Source organism: Ictidomys tridecemlineatus, chromosome 7 (genome assembly GCF_052094955.1).
Source record: "Ictidomys tridecemlineatus isolate mIctTri1 chromosome 7, mIctTri1.hap1, whole genome shotgun sequence".
Classification (NCBI taxonomy): domain Eukaryota; kingdom Metazoa; phylum Chordata; class Mammalia; order Rodentia; family Sciuridae; genus Ictidomys; species Ictidomys tridecemlineatus.
In genome coordinates, this window is record NC_135483.1 from 94,210,102 (window position 1) to 94,227,978 (window position 17,877).

Consider the following 17,877-nt stretch of genomic DNA (forward strand, 5'->3'; position numbering starts at 1 on the left):
TGCTCACCAAATAAATGTATGGAGAAAATCATGTTTTGATTTATGTAAATTTTCTGTTTTTATTTCAATATGGGTTTTAACTCTGGACAAAGCCCAAATTCTTTGGCTGAAATAACTCTCCCTAGCCACCAACTTTCCTGTGGCAACACTTCCTGAAAATGGGCACCTGCTTAACCTAACTGGGCTGGTTTTTGGCTTGGGAGCAGTGATGACTGAGAAGAAGGCAGTTAGTTAAGATAAGGAGACCAGGTAAATTGCCAAAATTTCCCCCAGATGCTCGGCAGCAACTAAAGGTCAGTTGTGTTATGAAGGGCAAATTAATAATGCTGGCCTTGAACTTCACTTGAAGCTGCAGCTATACTTGCTCTTTTCAAGCAGCTGTATTTTGCTTAACCTTTGTTTGGAATCTTAATTTGACTCCTGGGCAATTACAACCTTTAGCACCAGAAAAAGAAACACATTAAACACATCTTGAAGAGATAGTGGGGAGTGGGGGCTCCCTTTGGCCTGGGGTGACATTTGTACACCTTTTATATCTGACCTTCTTTTAATCTAGATTTCTAACTGAGGAAGGGCCAGAATAGAATTGATCTTCCCCATAAAAAACTTAACATTTAACACCAGGGCTGATCTCTCTTCCCTAGATTCCTTTCACATTTGACAACTTGCACCACAATGTTGAGTATTTTTTTTTTTTAAAAAAAAACAAACCATTTTTTTTTCTCTTTTGTTCCTCTATTGTCAAATGAACATCTACTCTTCCCCAGTAGATTGTCCTTTACTGGTGGCAATTAGTTCATCTGGAGTCCCTACCTTCTGTCTTCCCACCTTTCTTTCTCTTTTCTTTCCTTCCATCCATTTAATATCTGGGCATCTCTTTGAACAATAAACTGAAGCCATCCTTTTACAATGAGGCTAGTATGTTAAATACTAGTTAGGGCATGCATAGAAGAGAATATATGTGCAGCCCCTTCATCTCCTGAAATCAAATTTTAAGATAATTGGCTTCTTAGCAATTTGTACTGGTTAACCATCCCCAGAATTGTAGGGCTATATTTCCAATTTGTAGATCTCTGACATTCCTTTAGTGTTCTTTGAACCACAAAGATATAGCATCTGGGATGGCTGAAGAACTGGGCTCATAGGATGCTTTTCTCTGTAGATTTCAGGTGGAGATAATTACTTCATCTCAGAGTCCACATGTTGCTGAGATACATCCTTATTCTCTATTCAGAACATAAAGTTGAACACAGTGGTTTACTCCACATATTTTCAGAATACATAATATGTGCTTTACCAAGTGCTAGGGATGCAAGGATGGGTATGAATTCTTTTCTGTCCAGGAGAAACTCAGTTCAGACTTAAAGATGATTTTAAAAATAGTAAGTATAAAGGAAGATTAATAATCCTGATCATATATCTTAGGCATGAATAATTAGGTTTATAATTATGCTTGTATAGATTAAGTCAATTAATTGTGTATGTAACAGAGCTAGTAATAGATAAATGGAGAATGAACTTTGGGTATACTGACTCCCAAATCTCTAAGCCATAATGTGTTCACCAAATTCATCTGATTCTGAAATGGATCATTTTAGCTGTTCCAGAACTAATCTCTATGGAAGAGGACTTAATCTCTATGTTGAAGGTCTTCAAACTTTCTTGTGCACAGGAATCATCTGCAGTTTGTTAAAACAAAGATTTCTCAGCTCCTCCCCAGACACTCAATAGGTCTGGGTTGGGGATAAATAACTTGCATCTGTACAATGCCACAGGTGACCCCAGAGTTGAATAGCACTGATCTCAGGGAATGTGTTTCAAATTTCAGTATGCAGCAGAATCACCTGGAAAGCTTATTAAAAGAAATTGTTGGGTCTGCTCAGGCCCAGGAAATTCAGAAGCTCTGGGATAGACTGAGTAATTTTTATATCAAACAGCTTTCAAATGATGCTGACTGTGGTGGGTATTCATGACCTACATAAAGGTAAGGAACCATTGAAATGGGTTGATAGAAACAAGCTATCAAGAATCCAGATCTGAAAGATGCAAAATCTTGGATAAAGTTTTAGATGCTACTTTGTAGCATGGCATTCTCTCAGCAAAGCTGAACAAAAGCAGGCACCTGAATAGTACGAATCTGAGTGACATGTTAAGAATTGGTAGATACTATGAATAGCAACTGATATTAACATTTATATATAGACAGAAGATAGTATTTTCCTTTTTATTAATTTTTTTTCTATGCATCCTCTTATTAACATCAACATATAAAGTTGATAGAAAATTTGAATGATACAAGAAGTATCACTGAGATCACTATATGTGGTATTCAGAAAGAGAAATGAGGTGGTCAAGGGTTAAGGTCTGAGAAACTCCACATGTGAGAGATATTAGAGAAGTGATTGAAAACAGAGGATATATAACAAGAAAGTGTGGGGTCCGAGAAGCAAGAGAAAGCCTTCCCGAAAGGTTTGCGCAGCAAGCAGATTGGTAATAGAATGTAGTGGAAAAAACTGACAACCTTATTTAGTTAGTACCGTGTCTTATTGAAATGTTGTATGCAATTTCAATTGCCCTTTCTTTCAGAAACGGTGTGGTGAGAAAGTAGAAACCAAAATATAAATCTGCCTATTTATGTTTCTGGTCATATAACTTTTCTCTTTAAAACACAGTTTGCTTCTCATCTTTTCCTAAATACCATATTTTTTATTAGCATGGATTTATATTTTTATTTATTGAGGGTGCTGGAGATCAAGCCTAGGGCCTGGCACATGCTTACCATGTTCTCTACCACTAAACTATTTCCTGTTGCTTTTACTGTGCCAGGGTGTAGCATTTGCAAACAAAAATGCCATGAAACTTTCTATCTTCTCTATTGTGGCTTTTTTTTTTTTTTTTAGGGTAGTGTACTGGGGCTTGAACCAGGGAGGCACAACCAGTGAGCCATCCCCTGCCTGTTTTTGTATTTTATTTAGAGTCAGGGTCTCACTGAGATGCTTAGGGCCTCACTAAGTTGCAGAGATTGGCTTTGAACTTTCGATCCCATCCTCCTGCCTCAGCCTCCCAAGCCACTGGCCTTTTTTCAAGTAGACATTCACTTGGTTGCTGCAGATACTGGTTACCAGAGCCACAGGAGGCTCTGTAAATCAGTTGTTGGTTATTTATTTGATGTGTCTGTGAAGGAAAGAGAGCCCGAGATTCCTAGTTTGCTACCTTTCTCAAATCTCACATCCTTATTTGTATTTTAAAAATAGTTTTAGTTGCTTTTTAAAACCATAATTATGTTCAGAATCATAGAGGCTTACTTATGCTTACTTACCCCCAAACCAGACCTCTAAGACATGACATGAGAAATGTAAAACTAATACTACATACTGTATTGATGATAGCTGTCATCTTTGTTTTTAATTTAATGGTAATTCTCTAGGATCGTGTCACCAACAATCACATATATTGGGAAGTGATAAATGCCAAATTGCAATGGATGTACTTGCTAAGTCTCTTATAAACAAATTAATAACGAACAGACAAAATCAAATGAAAGTAAAACAAAAAAGTATTGAAGCAAATAGTTACAAAAGACACTCATTCTGCATTTCTAATAATCTTACAGGTGATGCTTCTGGCCCATAGCTTGTACTTTGAGGAGCAATGATTTAGCACTACCTCAGGCAGGTCAACACATTACCTGTAATGAACATAATTTAGAAAAATGTGAAATTTGTGATCACACACACACACACACACAAACACACACACACACATATATTACACACACACACTTTACTTTGCATAGAGTCAGAGAAGTAGGGTTAAATGATAAAATGTAAATGGTCATCAATTTAATGAACAATTGTAAGAAGCAGTGGACACTAATTAACTGCAAATTAAATACAAGCAATGGTCACTATGATTATATTTTCATTATTGATATTTTTAAGAGATGTTTTATATAATTTTTCATAACTATATCCTAAGAGTGAGCAATACTTCATATTTGTTACTTAAACTCTGTTAATTCACTAGTTTTGTTATGTTCATTTACATTTTTTAATTGATTTAAAATTTTATACATATTCTATATTTTTCAAATATATTAAGACGATTCTGTGGACTTAGTCAAAAAAATTTTTATCTTTCAATATGTTTTAAATGATACAGAAATTATTTGTTTATTGGACCCAAAATCTGTAGGCCTACAGCTTTTTAAAATTCCTTGAAAATTGTTTATTTTCTTTTATCTTATTAATCCATTCTAGTGTATAGATTGTATGAATTATTTTACTGAAAGAAAAAACAAATTCAGATGATTTAGAATGTTCCAAACACTCAAATGTGTGAGTTTACTTTCAGCTTAAAAAATGAACTCCTCTGATTTCTCCTTTCAGTTCAGATGTTGCATAGTTATGTAATTCAACTGTCCACCACCTTTCTTAGGAAATGTTGACTGTGTTAAATCAATATTTAAAATAAACATTAGAAAGTTAATAGCATTCCTTCTCATTTCCCATAAATTTTTTTGTGATTTTTGGTTTAACCTTCTTTATTCAATTCTGTTATCTTGGTGGTTAGCAAATACTTCCTTAGGCCTGGTCCTCACTGGAGACAGGCCATGTTTTCATTTGTATTTCTAGATGCATCTATTGCAGTGTCTGGTACACTCAAGTTACTCCAGTATATGTGGTATTATTTAAAGGGAACTGGCCAATTGTCAAATTACTAACTTAAGGTTTTCAAAGTCAAACTGGATAAATATTTTCGAATTATGCCATAAAAGCATTTTTCAAAGATTTAGTGTTTATTCCAGGTATGGTATCTTTTATAAAGTCTTAATTTGAAAATTCTGCACTTCTCTAATGTCATGAAACAATTTAGAATATTTGAAATTATTTTTACTTTGTTTTCAGAATAAGTATGAATGTCTTTGGACTGTTTATGAACTATCAATAATTGAAAATTGTACTGTTGAAAATGTGAAAACTCAGTAAAATAAAAATAAATGAAAAATAATTCAAAAATTTTAGCTATTAATCAGGAAATGAATTGATAGGAATATTTTGCTTCATTTAAAACAATGAGGAATTTTATCAAATTTGTCCTAGAAAAGATTGAGTCTGTGTTTGTGAAGAATTAAGTAGATCAGAAAGGTATTGAAGCAAAAGAGTAAGTACAGGAAAGAGGAAAACAAGTGAAGAATAAGTTTTTGGATAACTGGTGTGATGATGTTGAGAAACAGGGAAACAGGCTAAAGAATTCCTACAATGAGTGCTAACACTCACTGAAGATCTAGCACATCTTTTAAAGCCTGAATAAAGATATTTAAAAAAAAAAACAAACTTTTCAGTGCTTCTTAGACCTGTGCTTGAAGAAAATATATTTATATTAACACACCCACAATCAATTTAAAAACATAATTTCAACATCTCACTGATTTTTTCTTTTAAATTTTTTTTCTAAATATTAACACTTTTAAGATATTTTTTTCAATGTAGAAAGACTGTATTTCTTCCAGGACAGATATGGCAGATGAATGCATCCTTGTTTTCCAGAGGAAAGTATAAATGGATTACGATTAAAATTAAAATAAGCAAATCTGGATGCTCTGTACATTACCTTATTTTTAGAGAAAACAAATCTGATGGTTAAGCTTTTTTCCCCTTATTTGCTAAATGAAATGACATAGAAATCTTGCTCGTCATTTTTGTTGTTGATTTTCTTCCTTTTTATTATGAATTCTGGTATCATTCTCTTTCCACCTGGAGAAATTAAAAATTCATTTGGATTTTTATAAACTATCTTCATAGTAGTCAGGCTCTTCCTATAAACTCAGCTTCTCTGAAGAGTGATGAATAATTTGATTGGCAATAGATACAATATGAATAGCTAGGTTATAGATCCATTTTGGTTTGGTCAGTAACATTAATGTGGTTTTTCTGAATCAGAGTACTGAACATAATCTGAAATTGAAGGCAAATATAGTCATAGGGCTACTCAGCAATAGAGATACATACTAAAAACTGTGTCCCTCTGCAACTTTGTTACTGGGCAAGCTCATAAATTATACTTACATAAACCTATATGATATAAATTCCTATATACCTAGGCTGTATATACCATGTTATAGGTAATTTGTTATTGACCTAAACGTCATCATTCAGTGCATGTTTATATCTCAACTGATGTCTTCACCAATTAGACAACTAATTTACAAAAGTAGTACTGCATATGGGTATTTATAGTATTTGTTGTTAAAACTCCCAAACTCTCTGATATCATAACCCAACACTGACTCTCTTCTGCATCTATAACATCTAGATGTGGGACTCCGTACATATTTCACATCTTAGGCTGCCACACAGCATCATACATTTTCTGTGGCCTGAAAGGTGCAATTGATTGCTTTCAGATGTTGAGTGATAGAAGATCATCAAAAAGCAAATTGATCATGACTACTTTCCCCAGAAATAGAGGTAATCATTGAATGAGGTTGTCTTTTCCAGAGGGAGCTTGAAGAATGGAAACAATTTCAGAATTCAAGCATCAGATGAATAATGCTAAAAATAATTCCAGTTGACTTAATCTTAAGCAATTAATCACAATTAAAAAGTTTGCTGTCATTATGTATTTAACCAATGGTTCTGAATTTCTACATACCTTCCTATCTTTATTTTTACCACATAATTAATTGGGTAATTTTTTTTCTAGGTATCTCTTCTAAGAATCTGAGATTGTTAAGTGGTCTCAGGAATCAAAGTTGTCTAAAAAGCAATTCTTATTTTAAGAAGTTAATAACTAAAACAGGGATGTGATGAATTATTGTACATGATTTTAATAACAATTACTACACCACCACCATTAGCATAATGTTGCTATCATTCATTCATTTGATTGTCATTCAGTCAATGATATTTTATGATCTGAGAAATAAGTGTGTGAGGTGATAGGAACATAGAAAAGAACAAAATGAACTAGGTTACTAAAATTGTGAGGTTCCCGAAGCAAATAAAATGAACATTTAAAGAGATTACTGTATATTATTAATATGAATGTCAAATAAAACATATGTATGGTATACTCCAAATATATATGAATATTATGGAATATTTATTATACAACATATAATGAATAAAATAAAGCTGAATGCAAATATAGAAGGAGACAAGACCTCTTATGTTAGAAAAATTAGTCAGACAAGACTTCCCTGAGACAGGAGCACTAGGGAGGAGCCTTGAATGATGAAAAAGAGTGACTCTCACCAAGTATATTGAAGGAGAACAAAGAACTTAACACGTAGTGAACTTTCTTATTGCATACTGTGGTATGAACTTTATATGACTTTAATCCTCACAATATTTAAAAATAATATTCCAGTTACTCAGATTTTTTTTAATAAAGCAAACTGAGGCTTAGAAGTATCTTTGCAATCTTACAGCTATTAAATAGCAGAGTGGGATCATACCTATTGTTAACAATGGACTTTCAGGAAGAAAAATCATGTCTGGCTTACATAATTGGGAGAGACTCCCAGGGAAAGAGACACATTAGCAGAATGTGGAATGATTGACAAGGTCAATAATTAGATGTATATGAAAAATGTATTGGTTTTTGTCACTGTGAGAAAATATCTAAGTGAACAACATATAAGATGGACAGGTTTATTTTGGTTCATGGTTTCAGAGCCTTCAGTTTAAAACCACTTTTTACTAATGTCTTTGGGCCTGTGGCTAAGTACATCATGGTGGGGATCATGTGGCAGAGGAAATAGATTGCCAAGAAGGGGCTGGGCATGCCTCCAGTGACCTAACTTCCTTCCACTGGGCTCCACCTCTTAAAGGTCCTACCACCTTCCAATAGTACCACATAGGCAGTCAATCAAGCCTTTAACATATGGGCCTTTGGGGGAATTCAAGATGTAGACTATAACAAAAAGGACTGGATGAAACCAAATTAGAAATGGAATGGTAATGTGAATGTCATTTGAAGCTCCTGAAGCAAATCCAGGGAATGGTAATCAGACAGTATGGGGTTACAAGTTCTTTCTCCAAAGGAGACAATGCTGAAGTTTAGATAAAGACAATTACTTGTCTAGACTCACACATTTGTGTTTGATCATTTACATGGGGTGAAATGTAAAAGGACTTTAGAGAATAAAGTCACATAATGAAAGCGTGCTTTTGAAATATTATTGTAGTATACAATGTAAGAGGATGGAAATGACAGAATCATTCTGAGAGATCAGCAAGTCAGCAGTCATTAAACAGGGACTTCTATATGCTGTGGCCATTTATGAGTCATTTTAGAGAAGCCATTCATTTTTATGCAAATCACTTATGAACAGAAAAATTCTTCTCATTCAAACACATCTTCTTATTTTTAAAATGATATACTTCCATAGGTGGCTATGACTGTGAAAATATTAATTTATTTGAAAGAATTACTGAATTTAGAGTATCATTGTAAATTTTCTAAGGTATTGTGCCAATATAGGGTTCCAAATAATTCATTAATTTATGGATTTATTAATTTACTTATTTGAGAAATATTTATCTTTAGACATAGAATATTATATTAGTTAACATTATGGTCTTTGTAGCCAGACTTTATGGACAGGACCCCTATCTCTCCCATTTATTAACTATAAGCAGATAGTAATTAATGTTTCTAAATCCCATTTTTTCTCATTTGCAAGTCTGTCAAAATAATAGTAATCTCACAAGATTATTTTGAGGATTATGTGATATTATGAATATGAAATACTTAGTAAAATGCCAGGCATACAGTAAGATATCTAAATCCCTGTGTTAGACAATGGTTCAGACATTACATGGTATTATCATGTTCCAACACTGGAAGACACAGTCAGAAGTCATTTCTCTGCAGGTTTATCTGTAGTTAGAGTGGTAGTGCATAAAGATCAAAATCAGTAGATTAGAATCTGTGATTTCCTCCTGATTCTTTTACTGGAATGAAAAGTCTGTTATAATTGCTAAATTCCTATTATTTTTCCTTGAACTGTGAAACAATAGAACTTGTTTAGAATTACTAAGAAAGTGTTTACTGTTCTTGGCTTAGATGCCCACATGATATTGGTTCCTGCCCCTCTTTTACTCTCTTAGATCTTAATCAGTGTTTCACCATCTTCAGAGCCATTGGTGACTTTGATTCACAGCTGCAACCCTCCTACTTTTTTTTGGCTTCCAAGGATCCTTGACATAGGGTGTTACTGTGGGGAGTCAAGGAGAATCAAGCACACACCTTCTGATGAAGGAACTCAAAAGTTTCTGCAAGAATTCCTCATTCCAGATAAGGGTATATGATCATAAGACAACTGTGGCTTGACATGAAGTTGCTACTCTAAACCTAAGAATTTGGGAAAACCACTTTCTTTATTTGTATGGAAAATATGAATGAAAATTATAAACAAAGTACAAGAGGAGTAGAGGTGTTAGAAAATAAACATTATTTGAAATTAGGTGTAGAGTGAGTCATTAAAAAAAATAACAATGCAATTGACCTTTACTAGATTTAGTTCATCAGAATGAAAGACAAACTGTGGTTGATGAGAGAAGGGGGACCACAAACAAAAACTCCCCTGCTCAGATTCTTCTTGTTTTATTGAATTATTTCAATTTCATCTTTATGACAGAATTCAATGCCAAAATCACTAGGTGAAAACTGGCAACAATGTTGTAATCTGTGAGTCACAGGAAGACATTTACAAACTATTAAAATGTTTCTATCCTGTTAATCTTAGTTTAAATCAAAGCTGTTCTGTGGCTTCTTGTATGATTAATGCACACATAGTGAACTAAACACCTTCATGTTTTTCCCAGAATGAAGTAAGCTACTTCTAATTAAAGAAAATTTTGCCTGGAAAGGATGTAGAGTTTGGGGAATGGAGTAGGAAGAAAAATATGAAATACTCATTGTTTTTAAACAATATTGAAAAAAAACCCTGGCATTCATATTAAATCAATGTTGTCCATGCTTTGCTTTGGCGAACTGTGGTATATATTTCCTTTCAACAGAATAGAGCAGAGATCCATTGAAAAATTAAAATCCTTATTGCATACATTGTGAGAGGTATTCAAGTTTATCTTTCTCCATCCATGTTACCTCCTTGCCAATATCATGTGTATTGCCCGCTGAGACAACAGCATCAGTATTGATAGAGAAGCACTTATTTAAACTAGTTATTATGTCTTGTTGGTTTTTATGAATGGTGGGGATGTTTAAAAAGAACCTGCTGTGTTGATCAATGAGCACGGTTGTGCTGTGAGGAGCATTTGGGGTGATTTTCCCATTTCTAATCTTTTCCCCTGTCCACTTAGAAAAGTAGTTGACTGTGCTTCAAAACCGTCATATGTAAATCTTTATTGTGGGTTTCATTGTAGTATGGATAAATGTAAATTGACTCACTTTATTTCCATAATTATTTTGCAGAATATTTTGGCTATCATCCTGGTGTTTACAGTCAATTCATTCAAACACCAGATATATTTTCGACAGCAGGCATAAAGTTCTGCTGGGTTATCTTCAGAGAAATCCGATTGCCCCCCAAAAGATAGCCATTTATAATATATGCACCTTTGAATAATTAAATGAGTTACCGAAGAGGAAATGGATTCTAATCAGCACTCAAACTGTGATTGTGCCATGCACTGAATCATTCCTTTATGAATATATTTCTCTTGGAGCATGTATAATTATGAAACTTCTTTTTTTCTATCTCGGTAGGAACTGGGAAGTAACAGCCCTCCACAGAGAAACTGGAAGGGAATTGCTATTGCCCTGCTGGTGATTTTAGTTGTATGCTCACTCATCACTATGTCAGTCATCCTCTTAACCCCAGGTAATCTGTCTTTATTCCTCTCTTATGATGGTATTGTGGATAATAATTTCACATTCAAATGCCTTAAGAGGGTAGCAATATGTGGTATCTGAGGACACATTAGCATTGGTTGGATTTTTTTTAAAAAGCATAATCAGACATTTTGCAAATGGCACAGTAATTTTGAAGTTCAAATATCATGCAGACTTTTTTGGAAACTGAAAATGTAAAATATATAAATTGAGAATGCCAAGGAGGTCTTTAGTCTCCGTTGCTACTTAGAGAATTATTATGTTTGTCAGTTTGCTAAACGTATGAGACATTTGACTTTTAGTGTGGGTTGAAGATGAGGGAGTGGGGTCTATAAATGTCTGTCTGTGGATAATAACCCATTTTTTTTAGAAATGGAAAGAGAGGATTTGACAAATAGAATATCAAACTTTTAAAAAGTAACAATTTACTTCTCTAAATGCAGGTATCTCTGTATCTCTTCCTCTGTCTTCTTTTTCTTTTTTTCTGAAGGTTTTAAATTCTGTGTTTTATCCCTACTAAAGAATTTCTCTAAATTGCCCTTGCAATGATCTTTGGACTGTGTTCTTCAGATTAAAGAGTTTAACATGAAAATAGAAGTTATGAATCGACTTAATTCTTCCATGGGTACTATTTCATATCACAAGAGTTTTACTACTATTTAATAGGTGTTAACAAGGAAGGCAGAGATAAAGTCCCTGAACTGTCTTCCAGAAACAGATAAATCTGGCAGATTGCTATGACCTACCCAATTGCCTTCCTCAAAGATTCAATGTCCACATATGGTTCAGTATTATGAAAAACAGTCATTTCCACAATAAGATTGATCTACTCCAAAAATTAACTGATAGTTTAAAATTGTAGCTTGTTGTTGAATGCTGTTTATTTACACCTCAGTTCCTGGCTTTGTTATTATATAAGCTCCTTAAACACATTGTACGTATTTTCCGAAGTACAAAATGTGATTAACAACAGCTCTTTTTCAGAGTCATTTAGTCAAGTAATTACAGTGACTAATTATACAAATGGCAGTTATCGATTGTTCCAATGTGGTGCTTGGTGAAATATTTCATCTTTGTAAAAATATTGGCTTTGAAATATATAAACTGCCAAAAATGTAGCTTGTCATTTTTATTTAACATATGAGGAGACTCAGAAAGGACTTACGGGAGCCAAGAGGGAGGAATGAGGAGAGAAAGGTAATTGAAAAAAGAAGAAATAAAGAAAATTTCCTGGTAAGAGCTGGCTTATCCAGCATTCTCTTCAGGAACCTTCTCTTAACTGCCTCATTTGTACATCTGTGGTACAATGTAATTCAGCAATGCAGTGGCTCCAAGTTGCTACAGAATGCCAAAAATCTTTGCTAAAGGAAGATGAGCTTATGTTCAGATGGTGTTTCACTTAAACATAGGAATTTTAGCATAATTACACAAAATGAATGGCTTGGTTTTGCTGCCTTGTGTTGGTGGCTATTAAACAGATGGAAGGTATTGGTGCCATCATTCCTGAGTATTTCTCTAGAACTCCTGTCTTCAAACCTTATTCTAGTATCCATATCCCAGTATATCAATCTCATATTTTCTTGTGTTTTGTTGGGTGAGACACTGGGGGTCCCTGAAAATTTGGAATAACAAGTATACCATAGACATGGCTACTTATAAAATTAAACTTGATCTACCCAGCCTTTTCCATTTTCCACAAGTATAAAACCACAGTATGATTATATGCATTTTTTCCATGCACTTGTTCATGTATTAAAGCTTAGAGCAAGATAAATTCTAGATAGAGTTCCAGCTCTGTAATTAACAAGTTTTTTTTTTAAATTTGGCAAATTGTTTAACTTTTTATTTTATTTTTTTACATGATTGGAGCACAACTTTTTCATTTTTGGTTGTGCATGATGTAGACCTACACCATTCATGTGATCATACCTATACACAGGGATAATAATTAATAATGTCCATCTCATTCTGTCATCTCCCCCCAACACATACTACCCTCTCCTCCCCTCTCTCCCTTCCCTCCCTTCTGCTCCATCCAAAGTTCCTCCATTTTTCCTTTGGCCCCAGCCCATTATGGATCAGTATCCACTTATCAGAGAAAACATTTGACCTTTGGTGTCTTGGCAATTGGCTTACATCAGAAATATTTAACTTTGCTTCTCATTTATTCATCTGTATTATTGGCATGTTATATAGTGCCAACTTTATTATTATGAGCATTAAGTAAGATAATATTGTTCAACTATTTATTATACCTAGCACTACTGTTACTATTCCTCTGATTATCCCTATTTTCATTACTCACTTATGTCAAACATAGTTGTGCTATTGTGCTACATAAAGGATATTTTCCAGAAAAAAATATAAATTCTCTCAAGAAGATAGATCTTCTTCAAATTGAATTTTAAGTTATAACAAAAAAGAATGACTAAATGCCTAATCTGGAATTAATCTTATAGTGGTCTGATTGTTTTTTCATTTGTTTATCCATTCATTCATCTAATAGATAAATGTGGAGATCTTCCATGTTTTAAGTCCTGTGGTTTTTGCCTGCACTACTACTTTTTCATAGCTTTCTTCTCCAATCCTTTCTTCTGCAGTCACAAAATATACAAATCTAGAAAACCCATGTACCCCAAATCCAAAGACTTCATTTTATATTACATTAGTCATCCAAATAAAAGTGGAAATTATTACTGAGATTTATAGTTTACCTAGAGCATTTTGCATATTCAAATGTTAATTGATTTCACTGCTATTTTGGGCAGGGACATTATGAAAAAAATATTAAGCTGGAGTGGAAAAACTATAGGTATAGGAAACAGACACCTGTGTTCTCCACCATCTGTTTGTAAAACTCATTGCCACCAGGGAATTGGATGATTACATAAATAGATGAAAATGGGTAGGTGACACGGGTTAGAAACTCATTGACCTGGGATCTAGTATGATGCCAGCCAAGTTACATGGCCTCTGTGTGGGCACAAACAAAACACGTTCAAGTAATATGTATAACCAGAGTATCTACAGGTTGATGCCTAAGATTTGAGCCATAAGCCTGGAAGTATACTTAGAAGTTATCTAGTATTTTTACCCTCATTGCCCAGAAAACAAACAAACAAAGAAACAAACAAAAAAACCCTGAGTTTAACTTTTAATATTTTTCCATATTTTTATGGGGTGCATTATAATTGCACATAATGGAGGATTTTCTGTAAAACCTATTGATCTTTTGTTTTTGAGTATGAAAATGTCCATTGAGGCTGCTAATTTACACTTTTGAAATAGCCTTGTATGGAGTCGTGCATGCCTGTGGTTAGATTCTGGTTCTTTAATTGCATCTAGCCATCCTTTCTTCTCAGACTCGTGGTCCTTCAACTATACTAGAATAGACCCACAAGGGAAAACACAGGCTAAAAAGATAATTGCACTCTTCCCTTTTAATCTTTTATACTAGTATGAGCTTGAAGTCCAGCTATCTAGTTAAAACCATCAAACATATGGAGGTTTTCAACCAGGAAGGGAAATATGTCAGGAGGGGAAACTCCTGATACAATATTATTCAGCAAACTATACCTTTGTGTTCTAGAACTGACTCTAGAACAACTTTTCCAATATATGTGCAAATCAGAAATTCATATGACTTGTGTACCTACATAATCTTGATCAAATCACATATTATCTTCTTTGCTATCAAACATGTTGGTCTGTTTTTCTTTTTTGTTAACATATACCTGAGATAATTAACTTACAAAGTTTACTTTTGCTCACAGTTTTGGAGCTCCTGCCCAGGATTGGCAGACCCATTTCTTTTTGGCCTCTGGTGACAGGGCAGCACATCATAATGGGGCTGCATGGCATATACAGTTAGGATGTGAAAGAGGAGGAAAGCAAGGTTTTACAGTCCCTCCATGGACTTGTGCCTGCTGACATAAATACTCCCACTAGGCCCCACCTTTTGAAGTTTTTACCACCCCTTGATTGTAGCGAACTAGAGACCAAAATTTTAACCCATGATGTTAGAAGAATATTCCAGCTTCAAACAATAGCTTCTGTATTTCATTGAAGTAAAGGATATCTGGTTTGCTAGACAATGCAGTGATCTCTGGAATTTTCTTAAAGCTTTCATGCCCCTGATCTAATATGATAGGGCTGACAATGATCATAGTAATTTGCTTACCAACAAATAACAACAAATTAAACCCAGTATTCTTTTTTGCTAAGTCTTTTCCACCTTCAAAATATATGTCATTTTTTTGAAAGATGAAAGCATACAAAAGATATGGAGTCTGAGAATAATTTAGAAACTGTTTTGCTCAAAGTAGTGTCACAGTTTTAGGTAAGTGCTGAGGAATGCAAGCCTATAACCAGAGAGACACATGTTCATTGTAATTTTGGTTTGATTACAAATTTTATTACAGAAGCAATTTGACACAGGTGCCTTAATTTCAAAAATTGTTAGCATCTTCTGGGCTTTATGAAGAGAGGTCTTGATTATTTTTGAAGAGTGGGTTAACCATTCAATTATTTCCTTTAATAAGTAACAATTTCTGAAAAAATCAACTATTTACACCATTTTTATTAAAGGACAGACATTTAGATATGTTAATCAGACCTACATATTCTTAGCTAGTATTGAGTTTATTTAATGAAAAAATATATGCACCCTTATTTTCAGAATATGATGATTACATGGTCCATAATTGTCTTCTACACATATATGAGAAGACAGTCATACTTAAAGTTGTGGAAACATGTCTAATTTTACTGTGCACTTACTTTGCATCTTTATTTTATGCTTAGTATGTAGAATGAAACTGACCATCTGAAAAATGTTTATGCAGAATCCAGTTTCCTATTTTGATCTGATGGGAAAATGAAATTGCATATTTTATGAGTTAGAATATGTTTTGTGAAGAGTATTCATTAAGTTGTTTAATTTGTCTGTCCTGTTAAAATAACACCCTGTAAGCTGTTTATGCACCAAAGTTCTACAGTAGCAGTAGCCTATTGTCTTTGACTTTATGTCTAATCTTTCAAGGCCAAGACAGAGTCACCATGTTGATTCACTATCTTGGATAAGGTTAAAATTGTAGAGTACTTAATGTTGTCTCCATTGTTAGCTTAGCTTTTCCTTCTTTGGGAAATTTTTCATTCCTTTGGTATCCTGCCTAGATGAGCATCTGAGATTGTTCTATACAAGCCTATCAGAATGTAAAAGAAGCCATGCATTTATGTAAGAGCTGTCAGAGCCCTGCTTTATCTCCATTAGACAAGACTTTCATAGGGAACACCCAGTCCCACTGTATAGATGTCTCCATTTTTTTTTACTTCCAAGAGATTCTCCAATTTTAGGAATTTTTAATTGCGTCCCTATGCCATGTTGGGGAATCATGTTTGCAGGTCAAAGCTGCTGCAAGTGATATTAAGGCTTAGTTAAGTCTCTAATATCAGATCAAAGATTAGATTCTTGATGTTATGCTGAGTTATTTCCTTTAAATCAGATATAGACCTAAGATGTGAAAGGAACCAGAGAAATAAATAAAGAAGGTCCTATCCAAAGAAATCCACAAAACAAAACAAAAACAAGAAGTCAACATTTAAGAAATCAACGTTTTTGTTTTTTTTGAAGAAATACCAGGGTTTTTTTTCCCCTAAGGACTACACAATCATTTCATGTAACCCTCATAAAACCAGGCTTAACAAAGTAGAGCAATTTCCTAGATAACACCGAGGTTAGTGGATTTGGATGACTTGGACAGCTAACCTGTGAAGAAGTACAGCACGTAGAGTTGAGTAAATTGACCTTGGCATCAAACTGACTTGGCCTCATATTCTGGCCTTGTCTCCAGGAATATGACATTGAGGTAAAGAATTGTCTCTCTTATTGCCTGAGATATCATATTGAAAAACAATGATTTGACCCTTTGAATGAGTCTTAAGAAAGACTCATGTATCCTATTTATAAAAGGAATGAAAGAGTTTATTTTCTAGAAAGGACTTGATAAAATTAATGACTTTATTGCATTAGTGACAGCTGACTTGTTGTTATTATACAAAAATTCAAACTGAACTGATACTAGTTACTATTGTGCTCGACTAAAATAATAGCTTCTAGTTATAGTTAGTTAAAATGTCCTGTTATATTAGGTTGCTAACAATTTCTCAGCAGCTATAATTTAAAAGGTGCAATTTAGTCATCTGACCTGTGTCTTAAAATGTCAAAGCAACTATTAAACTATCCCATTATGATATTATGAGGGGAAAATAATGTCTTACAGATTTTGAGATTTGCATTATTCACTTGTAAACATCAACATCAACCAAGATGCAAATTGTTTATTTTATTTTGTTGAATTAAAAAAGAGATTATGTTATATTGATTGGCATAATCTAATGTGTCTCTGCTTGTTTTTCCAAGAACAGCACAGATGAACTCATTTGAATGTAGCATTATCCAGGCATAATCAGCCTTCTAAAGAGAAAACAATGACAGATCCTAACAGTTTCCCCCTAGATAACGTGGCATTGTTGTTGCTTTTTAAATAGACTTATCTCTGATGCTGAGTGAAAAATAATTTTCTCTGGCACTAATGGATTATGGATAGTTACATTTTTTGTCTTTGCTCTATAGTTGCATTTCTATTTTTAAGGCATAGCAGTTATTTGTTTACTCTCATTTTCTTATATTTTCCAGATAAAAAACAATTTTAGTTTGTTATAATGCATTTAGTTTTACAAGAGTCAGAAGAGAATCTGTTTAATCAGTAACATTATTACTGCTTTCAACAAGCCAGATATTGAACCACTCTTTTATTTATCCTCACATCATTGGCATGAAATAGAGGCATTGATTTATTCGTGTTCTATAATATTACTTGAATCTTACAAGGTAATCTTCATTCACTAATGTCATATATAGAGAAGGTAGAAAAGTAGGAAGAATATTTCACACCCTCTTGGCTCTATCCCTGTGTTAACATCTTAATATAGGTTAAGATATATTCTTGTACC

At 33.8% G+C, this 17,877-nt stretch overlaps 1 protein-coding gene across 4 annotated transcripts in view; it reads left to right on the top strand.

Annotated features, from left to right (window-relative positions):
- Positions 1 to 17,877, top strand: part of Dpp10 (dipeptidyl peptidase like 10) — a 1,268,842-nt gene that overhangs the window by 788,515 nt on the left and 462,450 nt on the right. For all 4 annotated transcript variants that reach the window (XM_040294095.2, XM_078017228.1, XM_005315927.4 and 1 more), the window contains exon 2: positions 10,738 to 10,852. In XM_040294095.2, the coding sequence (XP_040150029.1) occupies positions 10,738 to 10,852 (115 nt within the window). The remainder of the gene's footprint in view (positions 1 to 10,737; positions 10,853 to 17,877) is intronic.